The sequence below is a fragment of the Hoplias malabaricus genome, chromosome 1 (genome assembly GCF_029633855.1).
Source record: "Hoplias malabaricus isolate fHopMal1 chromosome 1, fHopMal1.hap1, whole genome shotgun sequence".
In the NCBI taxonomy this organism is placed as follows: domain Eukaryota; kingdom Metazoa; phylum Chordata; class Actinopteri; order Characiformes; family Erythrinidae; genus Hoplias; species Hoplias malabaricus.
In genome coordinates this window covers 20,525,617-20,548,767 of record NC_089800.1, presented here as the reverse complement: position 1 = coordinate 20,548,767, position 23,151 = coordinate 20,525,617, and the positions used below count along the sequence as shown (strand labels likewise).

The 23,151-nt window shown below is 40.8% G+C and overlaps 1 protein-coding gene across 2 annotated transcripts in view; it reads left to right on the top strand.

The window, feature by feature from the left end:
* Positions 1 to 3,255: 3,255 nt before the first annotated feature.
* Positions 3,256 to 23,151, top strand: part of lipeb (lipase, hormone-sensitive b) — a 29,346-nt gene continuing 9,450 nt past the window's right edge. Inside the window, exons 1-8 of one of the 2 annotated variants that reach the window (XM_066672700.1) lie at positions 3,256 to 3,356; positions 15,373 to 15,614; positions 17,141 to 17,425; positions 17,955 to 18,045; positions 19,618 to 19,763; positions 20,951 to 21,136; positions 22,125 to 22,277; positions 22,652 to 22,796. In XM_066672700.1, the coding sequence (XP_066528797.1) occupies positions 3,269 to 3,356; positions 15,373 to 15,614; positions 17,141 to 17,425; positions 17,955 to 18,045; positions 19,618 to 19,763; positions 20,951 to 21,136; positions 22,125 to 22,277; positions 22,652 to 22,796 (1,336 nt within the window). In that variant the 5' untranslated portion in view covers positions 3,256 to 3,268. Of the gene's footprint in view, positions 3,357 to 9,782; positions 9,923 to 15,372; positions 15,615 to 17,140; positions 17,426 to 17,954; positions 18,046 to 19,617; positions 19,764 to 20,950; positions 21,137 to 22,124; positions 22,278 to 22,651; positions 22,797 to 23,151 lie in introns of those variants that run through there. The other variant, XM_066672780.1, reaches the window with a different exon arrangement.

The window sequence follows — 23,151 nt, the reverse complement described above, 5'->3', positions numbered from 1 at the left end:
ACTGCCCCATAGACCCCCAGAGACGCTGAGCGTCCGATGGGCGGGACAAAGCCCAGCATTTATCCAATGACTCGTCTCGTTTCGCTGCACTTCGCTGCTTCGCTATTGAAGCATCCACACTGTTTAAAGCACTATGAAACTGCAGGAATGATTGAGAGGAAAGCCGCGTCTTTACCAGTGATAAGAAGCTGATTCTGAACAAAAGTTGAGCGCGTTGTAGTGCATATTTATTCAATGACATGTACACACAACATTATATATTTGATCACTTATTTTTTGACATTTTAGGGGAAGCTGGGCTTCCCTTGCAGTCTTGGAGCAATTGACTCTGATTTAGACATGTACTGTACAGTACCTAATAGGTATGTTGTATGCATAGAGGCACTGACATGGAGTTACTTTCTTACCTTGCTGCCTTTCCGCTCTCTATTTTTCTTCCATACTTCAGTTTTTTATGCAGGGCTCATTAGCTGCTTCAGTAACTCTGTGTGTTTTGCTGGAGCCGAAATTAAAATAATTATTTCAGTATATGTATTAAAACGTTTGATTCAATAAATACAAATATATTTCAGATTATTTTTTAATAGTAACTGTTTAAAAATATCTGGACAATATCACTCCTTTACTGACTTAAACCCACTAACAGCAATCCTGTAAAACAATGTCCCAGCCAGCTTTACTTTCCCTTACCGATGGTTGTTATTCAGAGTGTATTTATGCGAAATGTTCTGGTGATTGATTTCCATTCTACGTACAATTACAATATGGTTACAGTTACAGTTTAAATTACAGTTACAATATGTAAGTTATGTTCTTTTGTGTTCCACTGATATTGAACATAGCTTTGGCTAAAAAAAAAGTGTCAATACTTGTCCTGCCAAAAAAGCACATTTGAATTTGAATTTGATTGGAACACCATGTAAGATTTGGTATTTTTGCTCCAGGACTCCCCATACAAAGGCAGAGTGTAATTCATTTTTGTGTCCTGTGTCACACTGTCCTGAAACCAAAGGCAAGGTCCAGAGCAACATGTCATTGCTCATAGGATGTTCTCTAATGGCTCAGGAGACATAGTGGTGATTCTCCTAGAAGTCTGAACACTATTTGTGACTTTATTGAGATTTCAGGTAAAACTCCAGAGACACATAAAATCACTGAGTTCTTTTTTAAGTTCAGCACATATTTGAGCAGCAGGTGACATACTAACTCTCTTTTGTTTTTCCTCCTACAAACATTACATGGTTCAGTTTGTGCAGTGCTGAGCCTCGAGTAGCCAAAACAGAGGCTCTTTTCTGTCACAGCTCAGTGGAGCACCACAATGAATTTGAAGCTGTAATTTTAAGGTAAAAATATTACATAGTGTTCCTTTAATCACCATTATCCAGCTTTCTGAAAATACAGCCAGACACAGACCAACGTTGTTCAACCATGGGGGTATGAGGGGGGCACTCTAAAGTGCTCCATAGAGTGGCAAAAACAAGACAAAATGCCCAATTGGCTGCCAAATAAATATAAATATATGGCAAAAAAATAACTGAGTGCCACCTTGGCTGCCGTTTCTTGCAGTAAATTATGATGATGTGCCTCTAGAGCAAGAAAATTCCATAATGTGTCTTAAGAAGAGCCCTTACATGGTTGCCTCTCAATAGACAAGGGTGCATCATTAAGTTTCCTCTATTGTGCCCCTCATGACAGCAGTCTAGGGGTCCAGTGAAATACTTTTGATAAGATTTTAAATATACATCTTGCTTTTAAAACACATTGTACAGCTGCTAACAAACATAGTATGCACTTTTGCAAGGCCCCACTAAGTTAGGTATCAGTTGGCCATTTTCTGAATTTCTGTCTGAAATTACATGGCCATTTTTAAACGATTATTACCTTGTAACTGCTTGGAATAAGTGAACATAGATGGCTTTTTTTTTTTTTTTTTTTTTGTAAAAGAACCATTTAAAGTATAAAAATAAATGTTTTTTTACACTATATATAACTGTAGAGACACCATCTGGGATCCAATTTGTGGCTCAGATGTGGATTTTTATGTAGAACTTTACCAGAAAATGTTTAGAGTGTTACAAATGTATTTATTTGATATTTATTCAAGTCTAAATAGAGGATGCCTTGTGGTGTCTCAAAACTGTTCTTTTTGGTATCAACTATTATTTTATGTTAAAAATAAATAAATAAATAAATATACTGTTGGTTTTATGAATTACTACAAATATAAATTGCATGGCTTATGTTTGGTTCATGAAAAGCCATATTGGGCGATATTAGGTTTTAACAAGCAATATTGGACTTAATAGGTGTGTACATATTTGTCCTTAGTGAAAAAGTGAGGTAATAAATCTCCAAAGTGGCAAACATTGTGTCGAACAGTGCTCCATTGTCTTGAATAAGGCGTTAAATTAAAGTTCGGGTGCCCTCTCGTGGCCGTTAAAAAGTATCGCATGATAAGGTGCAATTATACACAGACAAAATGCACCTTATACACAGACAATATATATATATATATATATATATATATATATATATATATATATATATATATATATATATATATATATATATATATATATATATATATATATATATATATATATATATATATATATATATATATATATAGCGCTTGCACATGGTTTACTTGATGCAGATTCCTCATGTGTCATAATATTTACACAAATTACAAATTAGCTTTCAAATGGCACCTTCATCTTGCATATATCTTATACAGTATGAAAGTTATGAAGCGGAGAATGTGAAAATTACAAGTCTGAAAATACGTTTTACCTACGTTTAACGCAGTTTACCTAGCTATGCATTTTGATTTAAACTCCTGTATTGTTAGCTATTTTATCATACATGGTGAATCATAGGTTATGTCGTGCAATAGGTGCCCTTTTTATTTTTTCGCCACTGTCTAAAATAGTCTTTTTTGGGTAGTATCATCAACTGTTTTATTATAACTTTACAAAAGACATTATGTTGGCAGAAGGCGTTAAATTCCAAATGATACTCTGTTCCCTGTTCTTTGCGCTGTGTAAGTTATGAAACTAGCGGATGTTGAACAGCTGTACAACTCTGCAGCTAACATTTAGTGCACTATGTAGGGTGTAGGGATCCGTTAGAAACAGGGCTGTAGTATTTGATAGGTTCAATAGATAATCTCCGGGCTTTGATTGGTGGGGCTCTGGCTGGGGCGTGGCTTCATGGCAGGTATGGAGTAGCAGCAGCAGAGGGGGCGGTGATTATTCACTTCAGAGACATGGCGTCGCGGAGAAAGACGGGAAGCGGTGTTCTTGAAAAAGGGGCAAATGGAAGACGCTCTTCAAAACTCAAAGACGGTCCTATAGGTAAAACGTATACCCTGTATTTCATCTCTTGGAGTATTCCGTTAATATTTCACATCGAGTTGAACATATGTGTGTATTTGCCCAGCTTTACAGCTATAAACATTAAGCACTAGGTCCTGACAACTGGCGTTATTTAATCCTTTACGAGGTTCAGGAATGTTTACATTGACGGTGTGTTTTTCGAGTTGTGAAATAGGTTATGGTTGGCTTTAGCAGTCAGTTTAAACTGGCTATATATTGGGTTGTAGCTAACGTACCTTTAGATGAACAGAGTTGTTTATATCTGTTAAAGTTACTCGTGTGTGTCCATATATTGATGTGAAAATTACTGTGCACTTTTGAAGAGGATAAAGCTAGTCCCTGCTCCTGTCATTATCTGTCGTGTAAATGAATAGGCTTCTCGTACATTTTCCGGACGCTTGTTCTACCTTTACCTTAAGGGAAGGTGTGTGTATTGAGCTACTGTTGCTGACCCTTTACGTAGCTGTGTGTTTACTCCGCAGAAAGAGGTCAGTCTGAGTCCAGAGACAGGGTCCTTCGTGTTTCAGGAGTTAACCAAGGGACAAAATAGACACTCCTTGTCCATTTCCTAACCACGTTGTACTTCATCGCCTTGGTCTCGTTGCGTTTGTAACCTACGTAATGAATGTTTAGTAATCCTCCTAATCTCCAGTCATCCTCTATGAATGGTGTTTTGTAAGCTTCATAATCTCCCCCGTTAAACTGAGCACGGCTTGCACTTGTGAAAAAAGCGCACAAAATAAGACAAATGAATCGTTTTTTTATACAGTTACTTTGGTAGCCTCCTTACAACCTGTTTCTCAGTGGTTATGGCCCCCCAAAAACATGTACTATTTAGGTGATGGGCTATTTCAGTAGTGGTGGTGTTAGTGTGTGTTCTGCTGGTATGAGTGGATCAGACACAGCAGTGCTACTGGAGCATTTAAACTCCATCTGGGCCTGTTTACACCTGGCATTAACATGGATTTTGTTTAGATTTTGGCTGGATACTGCTTTCTCTTGTTGTTTTATATTCACAACAGGTGCTCTAGAACTTCCCAGTCACTCTTCAATAACATTCCTTTACCAGCCTAGCAATGTGAGGCCTAGCGTTGTCCTGAAACTATTTCACTGGCCAGTAAAGGGACGTTCCAGACGTTCAGAATACAGCACACGCTTAATTTCCCATTTATACTGGGAGTATAAATCTACCCAATATTTTTATTTTCCTCTCTCTCTCATTTAGGATTGTGGTAATAAATCCACTTTTCATCCTCTAGTCACTATTTTCCACAGTAAAGACTTTCTCTGTTGTTTTGTACAGATTCAAACACTTTATTACATGTTCATCTTTATTCTTTTGATGTAAACAGTTAGAGTTACTCAGAGTTGCTCAGTCTGTCTTTTTGTGTTTGACATGAATCTTCATTAAACATTTCTTGCAGTTCATAATTTGTAAGTTCACAGGGCCACCTCTACAGTCACGATCGCTAACTGTAAACCATCTTTAAATCATCAAAAGCAAAACACACATGTAATTTTGGATCCAATCTTATCTCCAAGAACAGAATCCATGCAAATGCTTTTGCAGTGCTTTTTCCTTGTAACTCGAAATGAAAGCAGTGGCTAAGTATTTTTATTCTCGCCCGTTTCAAACTGCTTTATTCTTAGTTTTTATTTTTTATTATTTTTTTTTATAAAATAAAAATTGTCATTTAAATAAAATGCAACCGTTACCTTAAAATGACAAAAAGCAGGGGAATGAGACACAGGGAGAACACACCACACTCCTCACAGACGGTCACCTGGAGGAAACCCATGAGGACATGGGGAGAACACACCAACTCCTCACAGACAGTCACCTGGAGGAAACCCACGCAGACACAGGGAGAACACACCACGCTCCTCACAGACGGTCACCTGGAGGAAACTCACGCAGACACAGGGAGAACACACCACACTCCTCACAGACAGTCACCCGGAGGAAACTCACGCAGACACAGGGAGAACACACCACACTCCTCACAGACAGTCACCCGGAGGAAACCCACGCAGACACAGGGAGAACACACCACGCTCCTCACAGACAATCACCCGGAGGAAACTCACGCAGACACAGGGAGAACACACCACACTCCTCACAGACAGTCACCCGGAGGAAACCCACGCAGAAACAGGGAGAACACACCACACTCCTCACAGACAGTCACCTGGAGCGGGAATCGAACCCACAACCTCCAGGCCCCTAGAGCTGTGTGACTGCGACACTACCTGCTGTGCCACCGTGCCACTTCTAAATTACAATTATACATTACAAAAAGAAAAAAAAACTTTAAAACTTATTTCTAAACATAATACAGTATCTTTGGGCTGAGCGTGGTGGTCTCATCTAATACCCAAGTGTTCCCGAGCTACAGATGGGATTCCACATTTGAACCTATCACCTATATCCTTATTCTTTTCTGTTTTTTTTCGGCACATGGCCTGGCAGCAGTCATTTCTTCTAGGATTGCTGGTGCATGTTTGTAGTTTGACCAGTCCGTGTCAGAACCGATTTAACAAACATACTGTTTTCCAGGAATAAAAAAGACTAGGTTTTAAATTTACATTTGTCTGTTTATTCATTTAAGGCTTTAACCTGACTGCACTCTTAGACAGATTGTCACTCTGGTGGGACTTTAAAGGGTACATTTTCAGTACCTTTAGTTATAGAGATAACATAACTGTATCATATTCTTTAACATTTCATAGGCCCCAGTTTATCTCCAGGACTTATGTTCTTTTATTTTACATAGTTCTGTATTGAATATATACAAATACTCACCTCACCTTCTGGAGAACCTTACCGTACTTTTAGGGAACACAACTGGACTTTAACACCACTGCTGTGCCTTTAAAGATACACTACACTGTTTGTACCTTTAGTGACAGTAATGTACCTGTACTTTACATTTTTTCCCTGGTCTCACAGTAGTAGTGAGTTTAGCTTGATATGACTTTAAACTACTACAAATCAGAGATTATCATATGAGTCTAAAGACCATTAGCACAGTTAAATAATTACAACAAGATGTTATTTTTCATAGCGGCAACATTTACTAACTGGTTGTTTTCTGCATTTAACACTTTAGCAAAACCCAATATTTGCATGTCCCTGAAAAGAAGTTTTCTAGTACTTCCCCTCTTCAGGATATTCCTTTTATCTTCTTTTGATTTCAAGTCTTTCAAATGGTAAGATTGTTCTAGAGACTGCTGTGGAACTGCTGTAGGAGGCGAGGAAGTTATTTTTTTTTTAATGTGTGGAAAGTGAGGAGGACAGTTTGCTGGGGGAAACTCGTCATCAAATCGGTGCTTCAGGGTATTGTTTGCAACTTCCTCTCAAATGTTGTGTGGAGTGGCCTGGGACTAAAATCTGATTGTCTCTGTGTCCCCTTTAATGACAAAAACATGCAACTAAATACTTGGCACTTCTGAGCAGAGAAATGTTCCCGTGAATTGATACAATAGTGCTCTGAAAGTGCAGAAAGATTGATCCTTTACCAAACACACACACACGTTTATTTCACAGCTGAGATATTCTGTTCAGCCATACCATTAAAACCATGTACCTATTTTTTTGTATTATATAACACCCTTAATACCATAATACACTTATGCTGCCAAAACTGAGTAGAGACTTCGAGGAATTCCACAGTTATTCCCACAAATGATGCATCCTTGTTTCAGGGTGCACTGTCCTGCTGAAAGGAGCGGTACTACATGTCCAAGAAACAGCCACATAAATGACAGGACCCAAGGTTTAGCAGCAGGACAGTGCCCAGAGCATCACACTGCTTCCATTGGCTTGCTGCCGCCTTATAGTGCAATCAGGTGCCATCTGCGATGAAAATGCACCCTGCTTCCAACGTGATATAAAAGAAGACGTGATTGTTCGGACCTGGCCATCTTCCTTCATTGATCTGTGATCCAGTTCTGATGGTCATGTGCCCACTGTAGGCGCTTTCGACAGTGGACTGCGATAAACATGAACTGTGTGACCAGTCTGATGCTACACTGCCCCAAATGCGGCAAGCCGTGATGCACTGTGCTTTCAAAGATTTTTTTTATTGGAAGATAAATAAAGCAAAACCAATGTGGGGAAACTTGTTTTTTTTTCAATAAAACCAACACCACTTGGTCGCAGCATCAACTCAGCAGCTAACGTCACCTTAGCATTTCAGAACAATTAATGTGTTAAAGTTTCCAGATTAATCACACACAAAAAGGGACCTGCAGGGCTGTCTGTGAGGAGTGAGGTATGTTCTCCCTGTGTCTGTGTGGGTTTCCTCCGGGTGACTGTCTGTGAGGAGTGTGGTGTGTTCTCCCTGTGTCTGCGTGGGTTTCCTCCGGGTGACTGTCTGTGAGGAGTGTGGTGTGTTCTCCCTGTGTCTGCGTGGGTTTCCTCCATGTGACTGTCTGTGAGGAGTGTGGTGTGTTCTCCCTGTGTCTGCGTGGGTTTCCTCCGGGTGACTGTCTGTGAGGAGTGTGGTGTGTTCTCCCTGTGTCTGCGTGGGTTTCCTCCGGGTGACTGTCTGTGAGGAGTGTGGTGTGTTCTCCCTGTGTCTGCGTGGGTTTCCTCCAGGTGACTGTCTGTGAGGAGTGTGGTGTGTTCTCCCTGTTTCTGCGTGGGTTTCCTCCGGGTGACTGTCTGTGAGGAGTGTGGTGTGTTCTCCCTGTGTCTGCGTGGGTTTCCTCCAGGTGACTGTCTGTGAGGAGTGTGATGTGTTCTCCCTGTTTCTGAGTGGGTTTCCTCCGGGTGACTGTCTGTGAGGAGTGTGGTGTGTTCTCCCTGTTTCTGCGTGGGTTTCCTCCGGGTGACTGTCTGTGAGGAGTGTGGTGTGTTCTCCCTGTGTCTGCGTGGGTTTCCTCCGGGTGACTGTCTGTGAGGAGTGTGGTGTGTTCTCCCTGTGTCTGCGTGGGTTTCCTCCGGGTGACTGTCTGTGAGGAGTGTGGTGTGTTCTCCCTGTGTCTGCGTGGGTTTCCTCCAGGTGACTGTCTGTGAGGAGTGTGGTGTGTTCTCCCTGTTTCTGCGTGGGTTTCCTCCGGGTGACTGTCTGTGAGGAGTGTGGTGTGTTCTCCCTGTGTCTGCGTGGGTTTCCTCCAGGTGACTGTCTGTGAGGAGTGTGGTGTGTTCTCCCTGTTTCTGAGTGGGTTTCCTCCGGGTGACTGTCTGTGAGGAGTGTGGTGTGTTCTCCCTGTTTCTGCGTGGGTTTCCTCCGGGTGACTGTCTGTGAGGAGTGTGGTGTGTTCTCCCTGTGTCTGCGTGGGTTTCCTCCGGGTGACTGTCTGTGAGGAGTGTGGTGTGTTCTCCCTGTGTCTGCGTGGGTTTCCTCCGGGTGACTGTCTGTGAGGAGTGTGGTGTGTTCTCCCTGTGTCTGCGTGGGTTTCCTCCGGGTGACTGTCTGTGAGGAGTGTGGTGTGTTCTCCCTGTGTCTGCGTGGGTTTCCTCCGGGTGACTGTCTGTGAGGAGTGAGGTGTGTTCTCCCTGTGTCTGTGTGGGTTTCCTCCGGGTGACTGTCTGTGAGGAGTGAGGTGTGTTCTACCTGTGTCTGCGTGGGTTTCCTCCGGGTGCTCTGGTTTCCTCCCATGCTCCAAAAACACACGTTGCTAGGTGGATTGGAGACTCAAAAGTGTCCATAGGTGTGAGTGTGTGTCACCCGGTGAAGTACTGGCGCCCCCTCCAGGGTGTGTTCCCGCCTTGCACCCAGTGATTCCGGGTAGGCTCCGGACCCACCGCCACCCTGAACTGGATTACAGGGTTACAGACAATGAATGAATGAATAAATGTTAGTTGTAAGGCTTAGAATCTTAATGTATTTTACAGGCAATGGAATCTGATTTGTTTGCTTTGTCAAAGAAATCAGTGAAAGAAATACTTTTATTTTTCTAGTGAAATGTTTTCTTTAGTTCTGTTTGGGAAATGTCAGTGTATATATTAATTATTCAATAACATCAGATTGTTAAGTCCTATTGTTTTGTCACATCTAGTCCTGAGTTTTTTTTACCACACACAGCAGTATGCTGTTTTTAGCACTGGAGCTGCCAGATAAGGTAAAGGCCATTGGCAGCCACAGTACAGAACACCAATAGCATGCAGTGTTTTTGGGGCTGTTTGGGGGTGGCACATAAGAATGTGTATACAGAGGCCGTTGGGTCTTGGGGCACTGTTAGACAGTGGTGGTGGACTACCCTTATTCCTACACCTCAGAAGGCTGTATATTCCTGTATTAGTTTAGTAGGTGAGAAGTCACACTAACTGAACTGGAAATGCATTTGGAATGGCCTTGAATGTGTTTGTTTGGTGGGGGATGGAAACAGAAAAGAAGAGCCGATTAGTACAAAGTGCCAGGAAGAAAAAAACAGCAGACAGTAGAAGAGAAGTCACAGGGTGTCACAGGATGGGTGCAATCGCTACACCCCGCCTCACATTTTCTGTTGGTTTTGCCCTCCACTCCTTTTATTTCTGCCCTGAATTTCAGGCTGTGCTCGCAGGACGGACAAATACAGCAGCATGATTTCAGACAAGGGTAAAACTCTGCATACACCACGTGTGTGTGTGTGTGTGTGTGTGTGTGTGTGTGTCCACTTCTCTGTTCATGTTCATGCTTCATCTCTGTTGTGTAGTTTTGAGTTGCTCAGTAGGACTATTTGAAGCCTTTTAGTTGTGTTGCTGTATGGGGGGGAAAAGGATTCCTTTAAAGGGATACACATTGCATAATTATGAATCTTTATTACATTTAGATATTCCTGTATTCTATAGTTTGTCTTGGATGTGATATTTGATGTTGTATTGTATTGGTTTAAGGGTTTAATGTTAAATATTCACAATATATTTGATTGAACGATTGATTTTTTTAAACATTTTTTCTCATGTTAATTCTTAACAGTGACCTGCTCACACAGTAAATATCATTAGAAAGAAACTGAAACATTGCATGGTCAAAGATTAAAATAGATTTTCCTTTTAAAACATAAGCAATGATCATGACATGAGTGGGTTCAAGCGAAAGAAATGACCCAGTTTTGGACTTTGGACCCAGAAGAATGGGCTTTAATGACCTTGTGTAGACGTGTTTTGCCCTGGTTCTGTGCTCATTAATTGAGTAATGGGATCAGGTAAAGGCCTAGGCTTAGCTTGTTGTAGCGTGTCCCCAATGAAAGATTTGAATAAGCCTTAGATGCTTTTGTAACCAAAGAGATTCTTATTGTTTAGTTCAGTGTAATATAATTTTTTTTTTGAGGGGGACTTTGTGTGTGACTTTAATATATGAAAACAGTTATGATCATCTCAAAGTCACTCTATTTTTGCTGTTTTCCACCATTGTGAGATAGAAAGGGCAACAGTGACCTCTTTTTATTTTATTTTTTATTTTTTCTAATAGTGAAAGTGTTAGAGAACTTATTGAAAATGTCCAGGCAAAGAATGAGCTCAGATCTGAGAACGAGAGGTTAATCTTTTCACATTTTAAGGTGCACCACAGGATGGATAATAGTTCAATATTAATATATATCTCAATATAAAATGTTTCAATAACAATAGTGATTTTTATACACATTCACAGTGTTTCAGTACACAGTATTTACTGCATCTGTCACTGACTGACGGTCATTAGAGGGCGCTGTCGTCAGTTCAAGGCACTCGCATTATAAACATAGTTTAAAAGTAGTTTTGATGGTGATGTCATGTTTCTTAAATTTTTATTATGTTTCTGATATTTATTAAAGTAAATATGTCTGTGATTCTGCACTTGATGTTTATCCTCAAGTTGAAATATGCCATCGTTTTATAACAAATGGGCTCTCTCTCTCTCTTATAACAAAAGAACACGTACTCCCTTTTGTTTGCAATACCTACGCGAAATTCAGATAAATACAACCGTGGGTTGGCAGCACAGTGTTGTTGATGATGCACAGCTCCACAGTCCTGAGGCCGTCGGTTCAAACACCACCCCGGGTTATTGTCTGTGAGCAGTTTGGTGTGTTCTCCCTGTATCTGTGTGGGTTTCCTCTGGGTGATTGTGTTTTCCCATACAGGCCAAAAACACACGTAGGTTGATTGGCTATTCTGAAGAGTCCACAGTTTTTGCGCCCAGTTTTTCCTGGTAGGCCACCATGACCCTAACTGGGTAAACTACTGTCCAGTTAAACTGTTGCCTGCCCTGATGTTGCATATCATCACTTTTTAAAGAAAAACATGCATCTCTCTTTTTCTTTAACACGCCTCTGTGGATTTGTAATTGTAGTGTTGCTAAGACAGCTGGGTTTCTATCTTCATAAACCAATGGAACGAATGTGCCACAGGCGCAAATGTTTCCAGTATGTGTCCTTCGAACTGCAAGGAAGTGGTGGAGCGGTAGATGGAGATGGAAGACAGGACAAATTGCATATTTATAAATATGAATTTAGAGGGTGTAGAGTTACCTTCAGTCATTTTTAAGGCATTGAGTTACTTCTTTATTTATTTTTTTTTTGGAAACATCTCCTAAATATATATTTTTTTGATGAACATGGAAGAGGTTTTAGGGGTTTCATCAATGACTCGAGTGTGACTTTAATGTACCATTGACAATATCAGACCACAGATTTAAGATATGAAAAATTAGCCAAAAGATGATTAGTTATGGAGAAATATCCATTCATTCAGAGAGAGCTTTTTTTTAACATACTCAATGCCTTTTCTGTTGTAAGACAGGCTTGTTGGGGCTTATGTAAGCCTCATGCTCCTACCAATTCATTTACTCTCTGTTTCTCTTTAGATAAAAGAAAAATCTTTTAGAGCATTCTGGAACCCATATTTAGCTTGGAGAATTTTGTAGCAGTTTATTGCTGTTGTGGAATGGGCCACTCGTCATGAAGATGGAAGTGCTTGGGGCTGTATGTGTTGGTGACTCAAATGTTGTGGAATGGATTTACATCGCCATTGCTCTGCACTGGTAAAGCACTAAGGACATCAATAAATCATAGTGTGTGTCATTAATGCTTCATTTCATTCTGTGACAACACTGTGTATTCAGCTTTGACCGAGCAACTGAATGGCAGAGTACACTTCTAAATAATTTGCTTTATTAATAGTGACTTAATAAATTAATAAAAAATAAATAAATCTTGGATTATAAGTCGAAGCAGGGCATTGCTGGTGTGAGATAATAATAATATAATTTTTAGCACTACAGGATATTTGGGCTGATTTTGGTTCTATGGTACCTCTCCTAAAAAGGCTAGTCTTAAATTATAATCTTTTAAGATTGTTTTTAATGTGAAGTTTGCAATTCAATTGTTGCCCCTCACACTTGTGGACTGGGGGGGGGGCAAATATTCATAAGGCGATGTTTTATGTTGCTGTATTTTTTAAAATACATTATCAATACACTGCTGCCAAATATTAAAGGTTTTATTGAAGCACGCACACCTTATTTCAATCATGGCACATGGGAAAAAATATAAAATTCGAAAATGCCCCAATCTAAAATAATAATAATAAAAACACCTGACAGCCAAAATACACACGGGCACTCGGCTGTAATCAGCCCGAATATTTTAATTATTCTTTCTTAAAAATAAAATTGTAACACCAGAAGATCAAATAGATTTTCTGCATAATTTGCTTTGAGAATGAGATGCATGGCTTTGGCTGCGTCTGCCGTGTCCAATCACAACGCAGACTCACCCTACCGCTCTATATATAAAATACACTGGGACTGTAAAAACATGGCCAGAGCGGTGGGCAGCCATCCCCAGAGCCAGAGGAGCGATGTGGGATCAGTTTTTGAGGAGGAGGACAGTGCTGTTATATTAAATATTCTAATTCTGACTTTACTCTTGGTACAAATATTGCTCTGTCTCAGAGGAAGGGAGGTAGTTTGCAGTATCTCAATAGGAAGCAGACAGTTGGGAAAGACTGCATTGTGAAATGGACTGTGGGTATGATGGCGTGATGTAATGAAGGGCTATTTAGGGCAAAGAGCAATAAATAAGTAAGGAAAAGGCTTGGAAATGCTTGGAAAACCATGACCAATAAACAAAGGTTTTCTCAGAAGTGAGTCTTGAATTAAATCCAATTTTGAGGATTTAAAATAAAGCCCAGCTCTTGACAATTTGCTGTGTCACTCAGATCACTGTCTAAACTGTGAGACAGGAGGTATTTCATATGTTCACTACAAAGTTACACTACAAAGAATTCACATTTTGACAGTACATAAAAGCTTTTGCACACATGGTCAGTTTTGCTCTGTTGTTTTTCTAAGGGCAAAGAAACATCTTTAACATTTGTATGGGTTTAAATACAACCAATATTTCTGTAAATTTAATCGAGTAAATCATTTACAAGTCCAGTATTGAACAATACAGCATGTAATAAATTATGTCACTACACAAAGAACTGACACTAAAGATTATTTACTCTTATAAGACAAGACAGTGTTAAATGTTTCTAAACACGTTACACTTATATTTTTATTGATTTCTTGTTGTTTTTCACTGTGCAGAATATCTTTAAGAAGCTAAAATATCTTTAATCAAAACTGTTGGGTGGGGGAGAAAAAGTCGATTGTTTTTATTCGTATTTACATTTGTTTCCTACAGAGATCTTAACTTTCTTCATTTGAAATATTTAACAATGTGCAATTTGACCAGTTTTTATTTTTATATATATTTTTATTTATACTTTTTTCTGTTAAAATCACTGTCATCTTAAATATACCATTGAATAAGCAATTATCCATCCATCTGTAACCTGAGCCAGATACGACTCTGTAACCTGAACCTGGGTCCAGAGCCTACCTGGAATCATTGGGCACAAGGCAGGAATACACCCTGGAGGTGCCCCAGTCCTTCACCCCCACACACACTCACACATTCACACCTACGGACACTTTTGAGTCGCCAATCCACCTACCAACGTGTGTTTTTGGACTGTGGGAGGAAACCGGAGCACCCAGAGGAAACCCACGCAGACACAGGGAGAACACACCACACTCCTCACAGTCACCCGGAGGAAACCCACGCAGACACAGGGAGAACACACCAAACTCCTCACAGACAGTCGCCCGGAGCGGGAATTGAACCCACACCCTCCAGGTCCCTGGAGCTGTGTGACTGTGACACTACCTGCTGCCCCACCAGCATTTATCCATGTTATTTTCAATTTAATAGTAGTTTAAAAACTCCAAAAATCTCTGCCTCCTCATTGAGCTGAGCTGAGTATTCAGGTCAAATCACAGAATAATTGTCAGTGACATCGCCATGGAAACATAAATAACACAGCGTCAGTAGCGGCGCGCTAGTCAGAGCCCCAGGGAAACAAAACTGTGTGTTTGGACGCCCCTGCAGCGGACGAGGGCTGAGAGGTGACTAGTTAAGAAATTGTAGTATGATATGGAGAAAACACACACACACACCCTGTGACAGTGTACTGAGGAAGGTGTTCTACGCTGCCCCAGTACAGAAATGCTGGCTGGCTGAAAGATGCAGATAAGCAAAAGGCTGTTGCAGAGACGTCATGCTGCTTCTAAAGACTTTTACGCCACCAGGGCACGGCTGATAAAGTTGTGGTGGCTGCAGTGTGTTGTATGTAACTCATTCTGTAATCATTTTAGAGAAGTTCAGATGCAGGGGTTTCATCAGTGAAGGAATGTTTATAACAATTTATCAGTTTTTCATCACAATTATCCCCACTGATTAAACCACTCCAATCTCAACAGGGCATTAGAGGCTGAATGCTTGAGGATGCAGCAATTTTGATTTATTTATTTATTTATTTATTGGTGTGGTAGATTTTGATGCCCTTCAAATTAAAATGATTTGGATTGTTTTGGAGAAAAGCTAATTTTATTTATTTATTTTTTAAAAGAATGTTATCAAACCGCTGTACTTGTGTTGAATGGCTGTTTCTTATTGTGTTCATAAATCATATGCTGTCGGAATGTGTTAATCTCAGCCTATATCTGTGGCTCACAACCATTGTGTTTTATTTTTCTAGTGATGGACACTAAGGCCGTGTTTGCAGCCCTGTATGAAGTGTGTGAGGAGAATGTCGCCTTCTTTTCGGGAGGCCCAAAGGGGCCGACGGGGGAGGCTGCACAGAAACTAGTAGACGCTTTGCTGACCATCCAGAAACACGCTCGCAGTCTAGAGCCTGTTATCTCTGGCTTTGCTGCCATCTACCACCACTTTGACTTTGACCCTCACATCCCGGCCAATGGATACCGCTCACTAGTGAAGGTGTGTTCATGTGTATACACTGTCTTACTGTCTTAATGGTGACTTTGTGAAATGTATTTATTTATATCTAGACACTCATTGTATTTAGTGGGTTGGGGCTGCATCAGCTACGTAACCTGTATACACCCATCAACCATAATATTATCACCATCTCTTTGTTTCTACATTCACAATCCATTCTCTCATCTCCACTGACCACACAGGAGCACTTTGTAGTACTAAAATTAGATTTAAATTGGTTTAAATCTCCTGCTCTACAAACATTGTTTGCTCCTTTTCACCCTCTTCTTCAATAGTCAGGACCCCCACAGAGCAGGTGTGATGTGGTGGTGGATCATTCTCAGTGCTGCAGTGACACTGACGTGGTGGTGGTGTGTTAGTGTGTGTTGTGCTGGTGCGAGTGGATCAGACACAGCAGTGCTCCTGGAGTTTTTAAACCCTGTGTCCACTCACTGTCCACTCTGTGAGACACTCCTCCCACATTGGTCCACCTTGTAGATGTAAATTCAGAGACAGTAGCTCATCTGTCGCTGTACAGTGTGTGTCGGTCATCCTCTAGTCCTTCATCAGTGACACAGGACGCTGTCGGCTGGATGTTTTTAGTCGGTAGACTATTCTCAGTCTAGACACTGAGGGTTTATAAACTCCAGCAGCACTGCTGTGTCTGATCCACTCGCACCAGCACAACACACACTAACACACCACCACCACGTCAGTGTCACTGCAGCGCTGAGAATGATCCACCACCACATCACACCTGCTCTGTGGGGGTCCTGAGAGTGTCCTGACCTTTGAAGAGCAGGGTGGAAGTGAGTTAACAATTCATGCCTGTAATTGTAGAACTACAAAGTGAACAGTGGAGCTGAGAGAATTATTTTGGACGTCAGAGAAAGAGTAAAAAATATAGATCAAGGTCAAATTTTGGAGGAAAAAATAAAACATACTACACATATTGTACTACACAGTGTAATGGAAACTATTTGTGATTCAGCCGTAGTGTTTTGGCTGCGTAATTGCAGAGCAAAGCAGCACACCAACGTACAAGGGTATGCATTCACAAACTTCACAAAGTCGCGTTGGCTGTGGAGTTCTGTGTTGAGTCAATGAGGAAACATTTATCAGCTTTTAGTTCTTCCTAAATGGTGCACAGAGTCAAGTCATAGATAAAGTGTCACATTAATTTGTCACACTGTTAAAGCTGCATCATTGTACTGTAAATGTTGCGATTGTGAAGTGTAAATGGTTGGGAATGAGGCACAAGGATGGGACTGCCATTATGGAAAGCACTGCTTGTGAAGAGCATTCTGTGACCTTGTATACTGCTAATACAGAAATCTTCAGATCCAAATCTTTGATCCGACCGGTATGATGTTGTGCCTGATCCATCAGGTGCATTAGCATTTGAAGCTGTAGTGTCTCACCAGCTTCTCATTTTTAAAATCTAAACCTGAAACTTGGACTCCTGCTGTATGTCAAACTTGTAAAGATGTAATTTCACAAACAATTTCCCTCTGCATCTCTGTCAGGTGGTGCGTTGCTGTCTCCTTCACATTATCCACAAGGGGCGCTACATTACGACCAACAGGCGGAGCATCTTTTATCGGGCGGCCCATAACGCTGGGGAAATGGAGGCATATTGCAGTGCTTTGTGTCAGCTTAGGGCTCTGCTCTACCTAGCCCAGCGTCTGCTGCATGACAACAGCCACGGCAACCTCTTCTTCCAGGAAGAAACAGGTCTCAGCCAGAGCTTCCTTCGAGAGTACGCCTCCATGCACAAGGGCTGCTTCTATGGCCGCTGTGTTGGCTTTCAGGTGTGCATGATTCTGCATATTGCCTGGACTGTACTGTTTATTGTTGTTTTAAGAGTAGGGAATGATATCCTAGCATTTTTCGTGCCACGTTTGTGTGTTTGATTGGTTTTCACGCTCTTCTGTGATGCTGATCACACAAAAAAATTACATGGGGCATGTTTTTCTTAAATAATCCTCTGAGTTTCCTTGAATAGCTGCAGGATTCAAATTACTGCAGTTCTCAGATCATGTGGTGTTTTGTGTCTTAAATTTGGAGTACAATTCATCATGGTTTACTATAAATAGCCACCATCTCATTCAAATAAAGATGAGTGCGATTCATTTTGGTTCCAGATAATCTGCTAAGACTTCGCCTAAAATATCCGTCATGTAAACTTTTATAAATTTAAATGATTACACTTAATACTTCATTTGTTATTGTTTATTTCTTGTAATATTTAAAAAAACAAAACAAAAAGACATTCTTCTTTTGACTCACTGTGTGCTTTTCATTAACTTGTTCCCTTTTTATTTATTTATTTCTCTATAGTTCACTCCATCAATCCGTCCGTGCTTGCAGAGTATTGCTATAGGCCTGGTCTCCTTTGGGGAGAACTACAAGAAACATCAGTCTGGGATAGGTCAGCCACATATGCATTTATTTTTATAGTCTCCTAGGACATGTACATAGTGTACTTTTACTTTTGAGGACACTTCACGGTGCTGTCAGTTTTTATGTATGTGTTTTGTACATCAGTAAATGGAGACTGTAAATTAGACCAGGCATGCGTTTTCCGGTTTTCCAGGTGTTCTAACATTGTGTCTTATGCTCAATGCTGCACTCTAGTGGAGACAGGAGCTATTACCACTTATGGTGAGTCCTCAGTGCAGTTTCAGCTTCTCACAGTAGCTGTTACAGTATTAATTTAGAGCTCAGACTCTCCTTGCACTAGCTAAAAGCCTGCCTAGAAAACTATACAATAAGAATTCATTCAAATGTCTGTTTTTTATTTAAAGATCATTTGTTATTTAAAATACTTCCATACAAAAATGAAGAAATACATCAGAAGCATGCACTAAGCCTGATTGAAAGCATAAATGGACTACATTATATGCTTCATAAAACTGTAGCATGCATCAGGAAAAATAAAAATAATAAATTGAGAATTGCTCATTTAATGTCCGTTAATTCTCACCTTGTTTGATATATTCATGCATTATTAGGCTAATCTACTCCCATCATTTAATACTTTAAATGTAATAGTTAACATACAGGTTATTACTTAGTTTATCAGTGTTGGCAGGTGATAAACGTACAGCTTAATATTTCTTGTCTTCTGGTTAACATTTTGAAACATTGGTATCATTGTAGACGAAGCAAATCTGTAAATACACAGTACTTATGTCGGAGTGAGTACATTTCACGTCTCATACATGGCTTGGTGTGCAGGGGTCAGTTTCAGCAGTGGAGATGGAGGTCAGAGCGATCAGACAGTGGGTGATGGATTGCATGTGTCTAATTTACCCTGCATTATTTATTTTCTTCCATGCATGCATTAAGTGGAGCCTGGGATTTAGGACAGTCTTATAAAATGGGCCAAAGCCTTTAGGCGTGCAGCTATAGAATATATTTTTAAATCCCTTTGTTCTAGCAGCTACAGATATTCACCTGCACAAAATAAATACAGATAATACATTTCCATGCAAAATATAGAAAAATTAGGCCATGGAATTGTAGAGATTGTGTCAGCACTCCGTTGGTACATGTGAGAAATACGAGCTTATTATAAAATGAAGCTTTTTTTTCTTAATGCTATTACTCACATTTATTTTCTGAACATTATATTCCAGGGAAGAAAAGGTAGAGTACAAATGTACATTACTGTCACTAATGGTACAAACCATGTAAATATACAGTCCTTTTTAAAAAAAAAAAAAAAACAATTAATCACTGAAAAATCTGCTTTATGAGATGCTCATGGGAGGCCTGTGTGTTTGACAACTTATATAAATGTTATTAATTTGGAAGAAATATTTTAGCTCCAGGTTGTGGGCTCTGCAGTAATGTGCTACAGCTTATTTCCTACCAATCCTAGTGGCATGGATCTAAATGTTGCACTCGCTGTTGTCGTTTCATAGCTGAGTTTAACAATGTGCTTTTCACATTCTTGTGTAGAATCTGTGCCAGACCGGTCACTGTTTTCTTCTCTCAGGTGTTGCTGCTAGTTCTTTTTTCACTTCTGGGAAGTTTGCCATTGATCCGGAGCTGAGGGGTCAGGAGTATGAGCGCATCACTCAGAACCTGGACGTTCATTTCTGGAAGACGTTTTGGAACGTTACTGAAACTGAAGTTCTTGCAGTCAGTATTCATATTTATTATGTGTTTCATGGGATATCAAAATAGTAATGTCTACGACATAGGCTTTAGTTTTAAATCTTGTTAGTCATCAAAGTCCCCACACTACACAATCCACCCTCAATGAACCACACAGCTGTGCTCCTCAAAACGTCGTGGGAGTCTCTCCTAAAATGCTACATCCCGAGAGCAGGCGGGAATTTCTCTCACACTCCGGCTGTGTCTGACTGATACCCTGTGCTCTTGCTCCCTCACAGGCAGCATTTTGAAAAGAAGGTGTTTGTAACCGAGTCACATCAAAGTATTCAGTATTTCAGCACATTGCCTGGGCCCTGCTCACTAGCGCCCCCTGCCAGAACCATTACAACTTTGGAGCAAAAAACAGGCAGCATTTTAAACATGTTTTAAATACAGACATCACTCTGCACCTTCCTCCATCAGATCACTGCCTCAATTACAGCACTGCACTCGTTTCAGACACAGATGGTATGTAAAAAAACACGGTGGATGTCTGCGAAATAATCCCAGCTCGACTCTCATTGGTTTATCATCTTTCAGGCCTGAAGCTAACAGGGCGTTTCACTCCCGAGAATCGGGAGTCCACCCACACTGCAGAACTCAGAGTCATAAATATTGAACACATTTCATATTTATGATTCACCACTGGGGCAGCCCCAACTGTTCTGGGAGAATATCGGAGGAGTAAAGACTGGATTATAAACTAGATTATAGACTCCACACACTACAGGATCATCTGGGAGATAATAGTTTATGATCGTTCTAAAATCGGGGAACTCTTGCGATTGTTGGGAGCAGTAAATCGGCTCTGATTATCCTGTAGTGTGGGCCAGGCTTAAGTTAAATATCATCGCTGTCGCTGAAAAACATGAAAAATCTCCAATTTCTGGCAATTTTTCAGTTTAATACAGTGTTTGAACACTGTTGTCCTTTATATTGTGTAAAAATGTAGAAAAATGACTTGGAATATAATCTTTTTATACGGACTTCTATTGAAAAAAGTCTTTTTTTCGGTTTTCCTGTAAATGTACTATTTTAGAGATAAATGTTGCTCATTGGACAGCGAGGACATGCATCTGAAGTTCTTGGCAGGCGTCTGGATCCATTCCTCGAACCACAAAACCCCTTTTTCTCCCTGTAATAGTTACTCACTCAGTCATTCACTCTTTCAGGGTTTGGCCAGTATGACATCTGTTCAAGTGAAAGTGAATCGGGCCCTCTCCGTGCCTCCTACGTCCTTTGACCTACCGCTGGCATCTGATCCCACACTCACTGTTACAATCTCTCCTCCTGTTGCCCATATCGGCCCTGCTCCCGTCCAGATGAGACTCATTTCTAATGAACTAAGGGAAGGACAGGTAAGGTTCCTCACACCTGTCTCACTTTCCGATCGACTGACACAGTGTTGAGCGTATGTTTTGGCCTTAAGAAGATCACATTACACATGTTATTGTATTGTGGATTTCCCAGGCACGGATTAAGCATAGACCTGGACGAGCATTTGGAATTTCTCTCTCCTCTCTCTGCTGAAAGGAAGATATAGTCCAGGACTAAGCTTAGTGTTGGTTTTTAATCATTGCACTTGTTGCTGTGTCTAAACAACTTGTTGCCTGATCTATCTCCAGTTGTGTTTTCAGAACATTTATTCATTTCTCCGGAGCCTACCCAGAATCACTGGGTTTCCTCTGGGTGACTGTCTGTGAGGAGTGTGGTGTGTTCTCCCTGTGTCTGCGTGGGTTTCCTCCAGGTGACTGTCTGTGAGGAGTGTGGTGTGTTCTCCCTGTGTCTGTGTGGGTTTCCTCCGGGTGACTGTCTGTGAGGAGTGTGGTGTGTTCTCTCCGTGTCTGCATGGGTTTCCTCCGGGTGATTGTCTGTGAGGAATGTGGTGTGTTCTCCCTGTGTTTGCGTGGGTTTCCTCCAGGTGCTCCGGTTTCCTCCCACACTCCAAAAACACACGTTGGTAGGTGGATTGGAGACTCAAAAGTGTCTGTACGTTTGAGTGAATGTGTGAGTGTGTGTCGCCCTGTGAAGGACTGGCACCCCCTCCAGGGTGTGGCCTTGCGTTCAGTGATTTTGGGTAGGCTCCTGATCCACCGCCGCCCTGAACTGGATAAGGGTTACAGACAATAAATGAATGAATATTTACCTCGTTTTGTAACTGTATTAGTCTTAATTACTTTGTTCAGATGGGAAAGAAAAATGAATCCTGCAATTACACATTGTAGCAATATGTGTGATCAAAAGTCTCATTTTGTGGCAATCATTTTGTGAAAAGGTGCCCTTATTGCACTACAGCTCTTGTACATTTCAACATTAAGCCCTTAAAACCTGTTCTTTTCTCCTCAGGACAGTGAGAAATTGTTGGCTATGACTCGTTCTGAGGGTGGCCCCATTTCTCTGAGTCTGGGCTTAAAGCCTAAGAAGACCCCTCCTTCACCTTGGCTCGTGGTACACTACCATGGAGGAGGCTTTGTGGCACAGACTTCCAAATCACATGAGGTAAAGGCTTGTACCGTCGTCTCTATATATTAACTTTTAGAACTGCTGTAGCTTAGTGTGATCCTGCACCACACAGCATACAGAAGTAATTACTGTCTCAGGACATTAACTGATGTTGCTTCTCCCAGTGACTCATTGATCCAGGCACAGGATAATGGATGAGCTTGATTTAATCACCCCACCACTCAGATACAGGCAGTAGTGAGCCTTCAGAGAGATCTATGGAGTCTGTGATCCAGATTTCCAAACAGGTTTAGTGATTTTATTATGGAAAGCAAGCTAAAGTTAGACTAGAAGTCTATTATTGACCGCTATCATATCATCATATCATATAAGTGTTCTTCCCATGCTGACTGTGACACACCCTCCTCCAGCCCTATCTGAAGAGCTGGTCTCAGGACCTGAACGCTCCAGTCCTGTCTGTAGACTATTCCCTTGCCCCAGAAGCCCCATTCCCAAGGGCTTTGGAGGAATGTTTCTATGCCTACTGCTGGGCCATCAAGAACCACAACCTTCTTGGTAAGTAAAGCGAAATTGTAATAATTATATTACCAGGTTATCTAAAATATATTTTGAGATTGAGTGTGATTGCATACCACATTTCTGTGGTTGCATACTCTTTTGTCTTTTTATGGAAACTGTTGCATAGTATTAAAGCTGACAAATGTTATTTATTAATTAAAATGAAGTATACATATGCATGATTGCTAACATTGAAATCACAATATTTAAATCGCCTAAACCCAAAATCCCATGTAATTTTGGAGCACGTTTTACTTGATGGAACTCATAACAAACAAGAAACAGGACATCACCCTCAAACATAAACCTACTGGCTTTGTCAATATTAATATTTTTAAACTAATTGGCAACT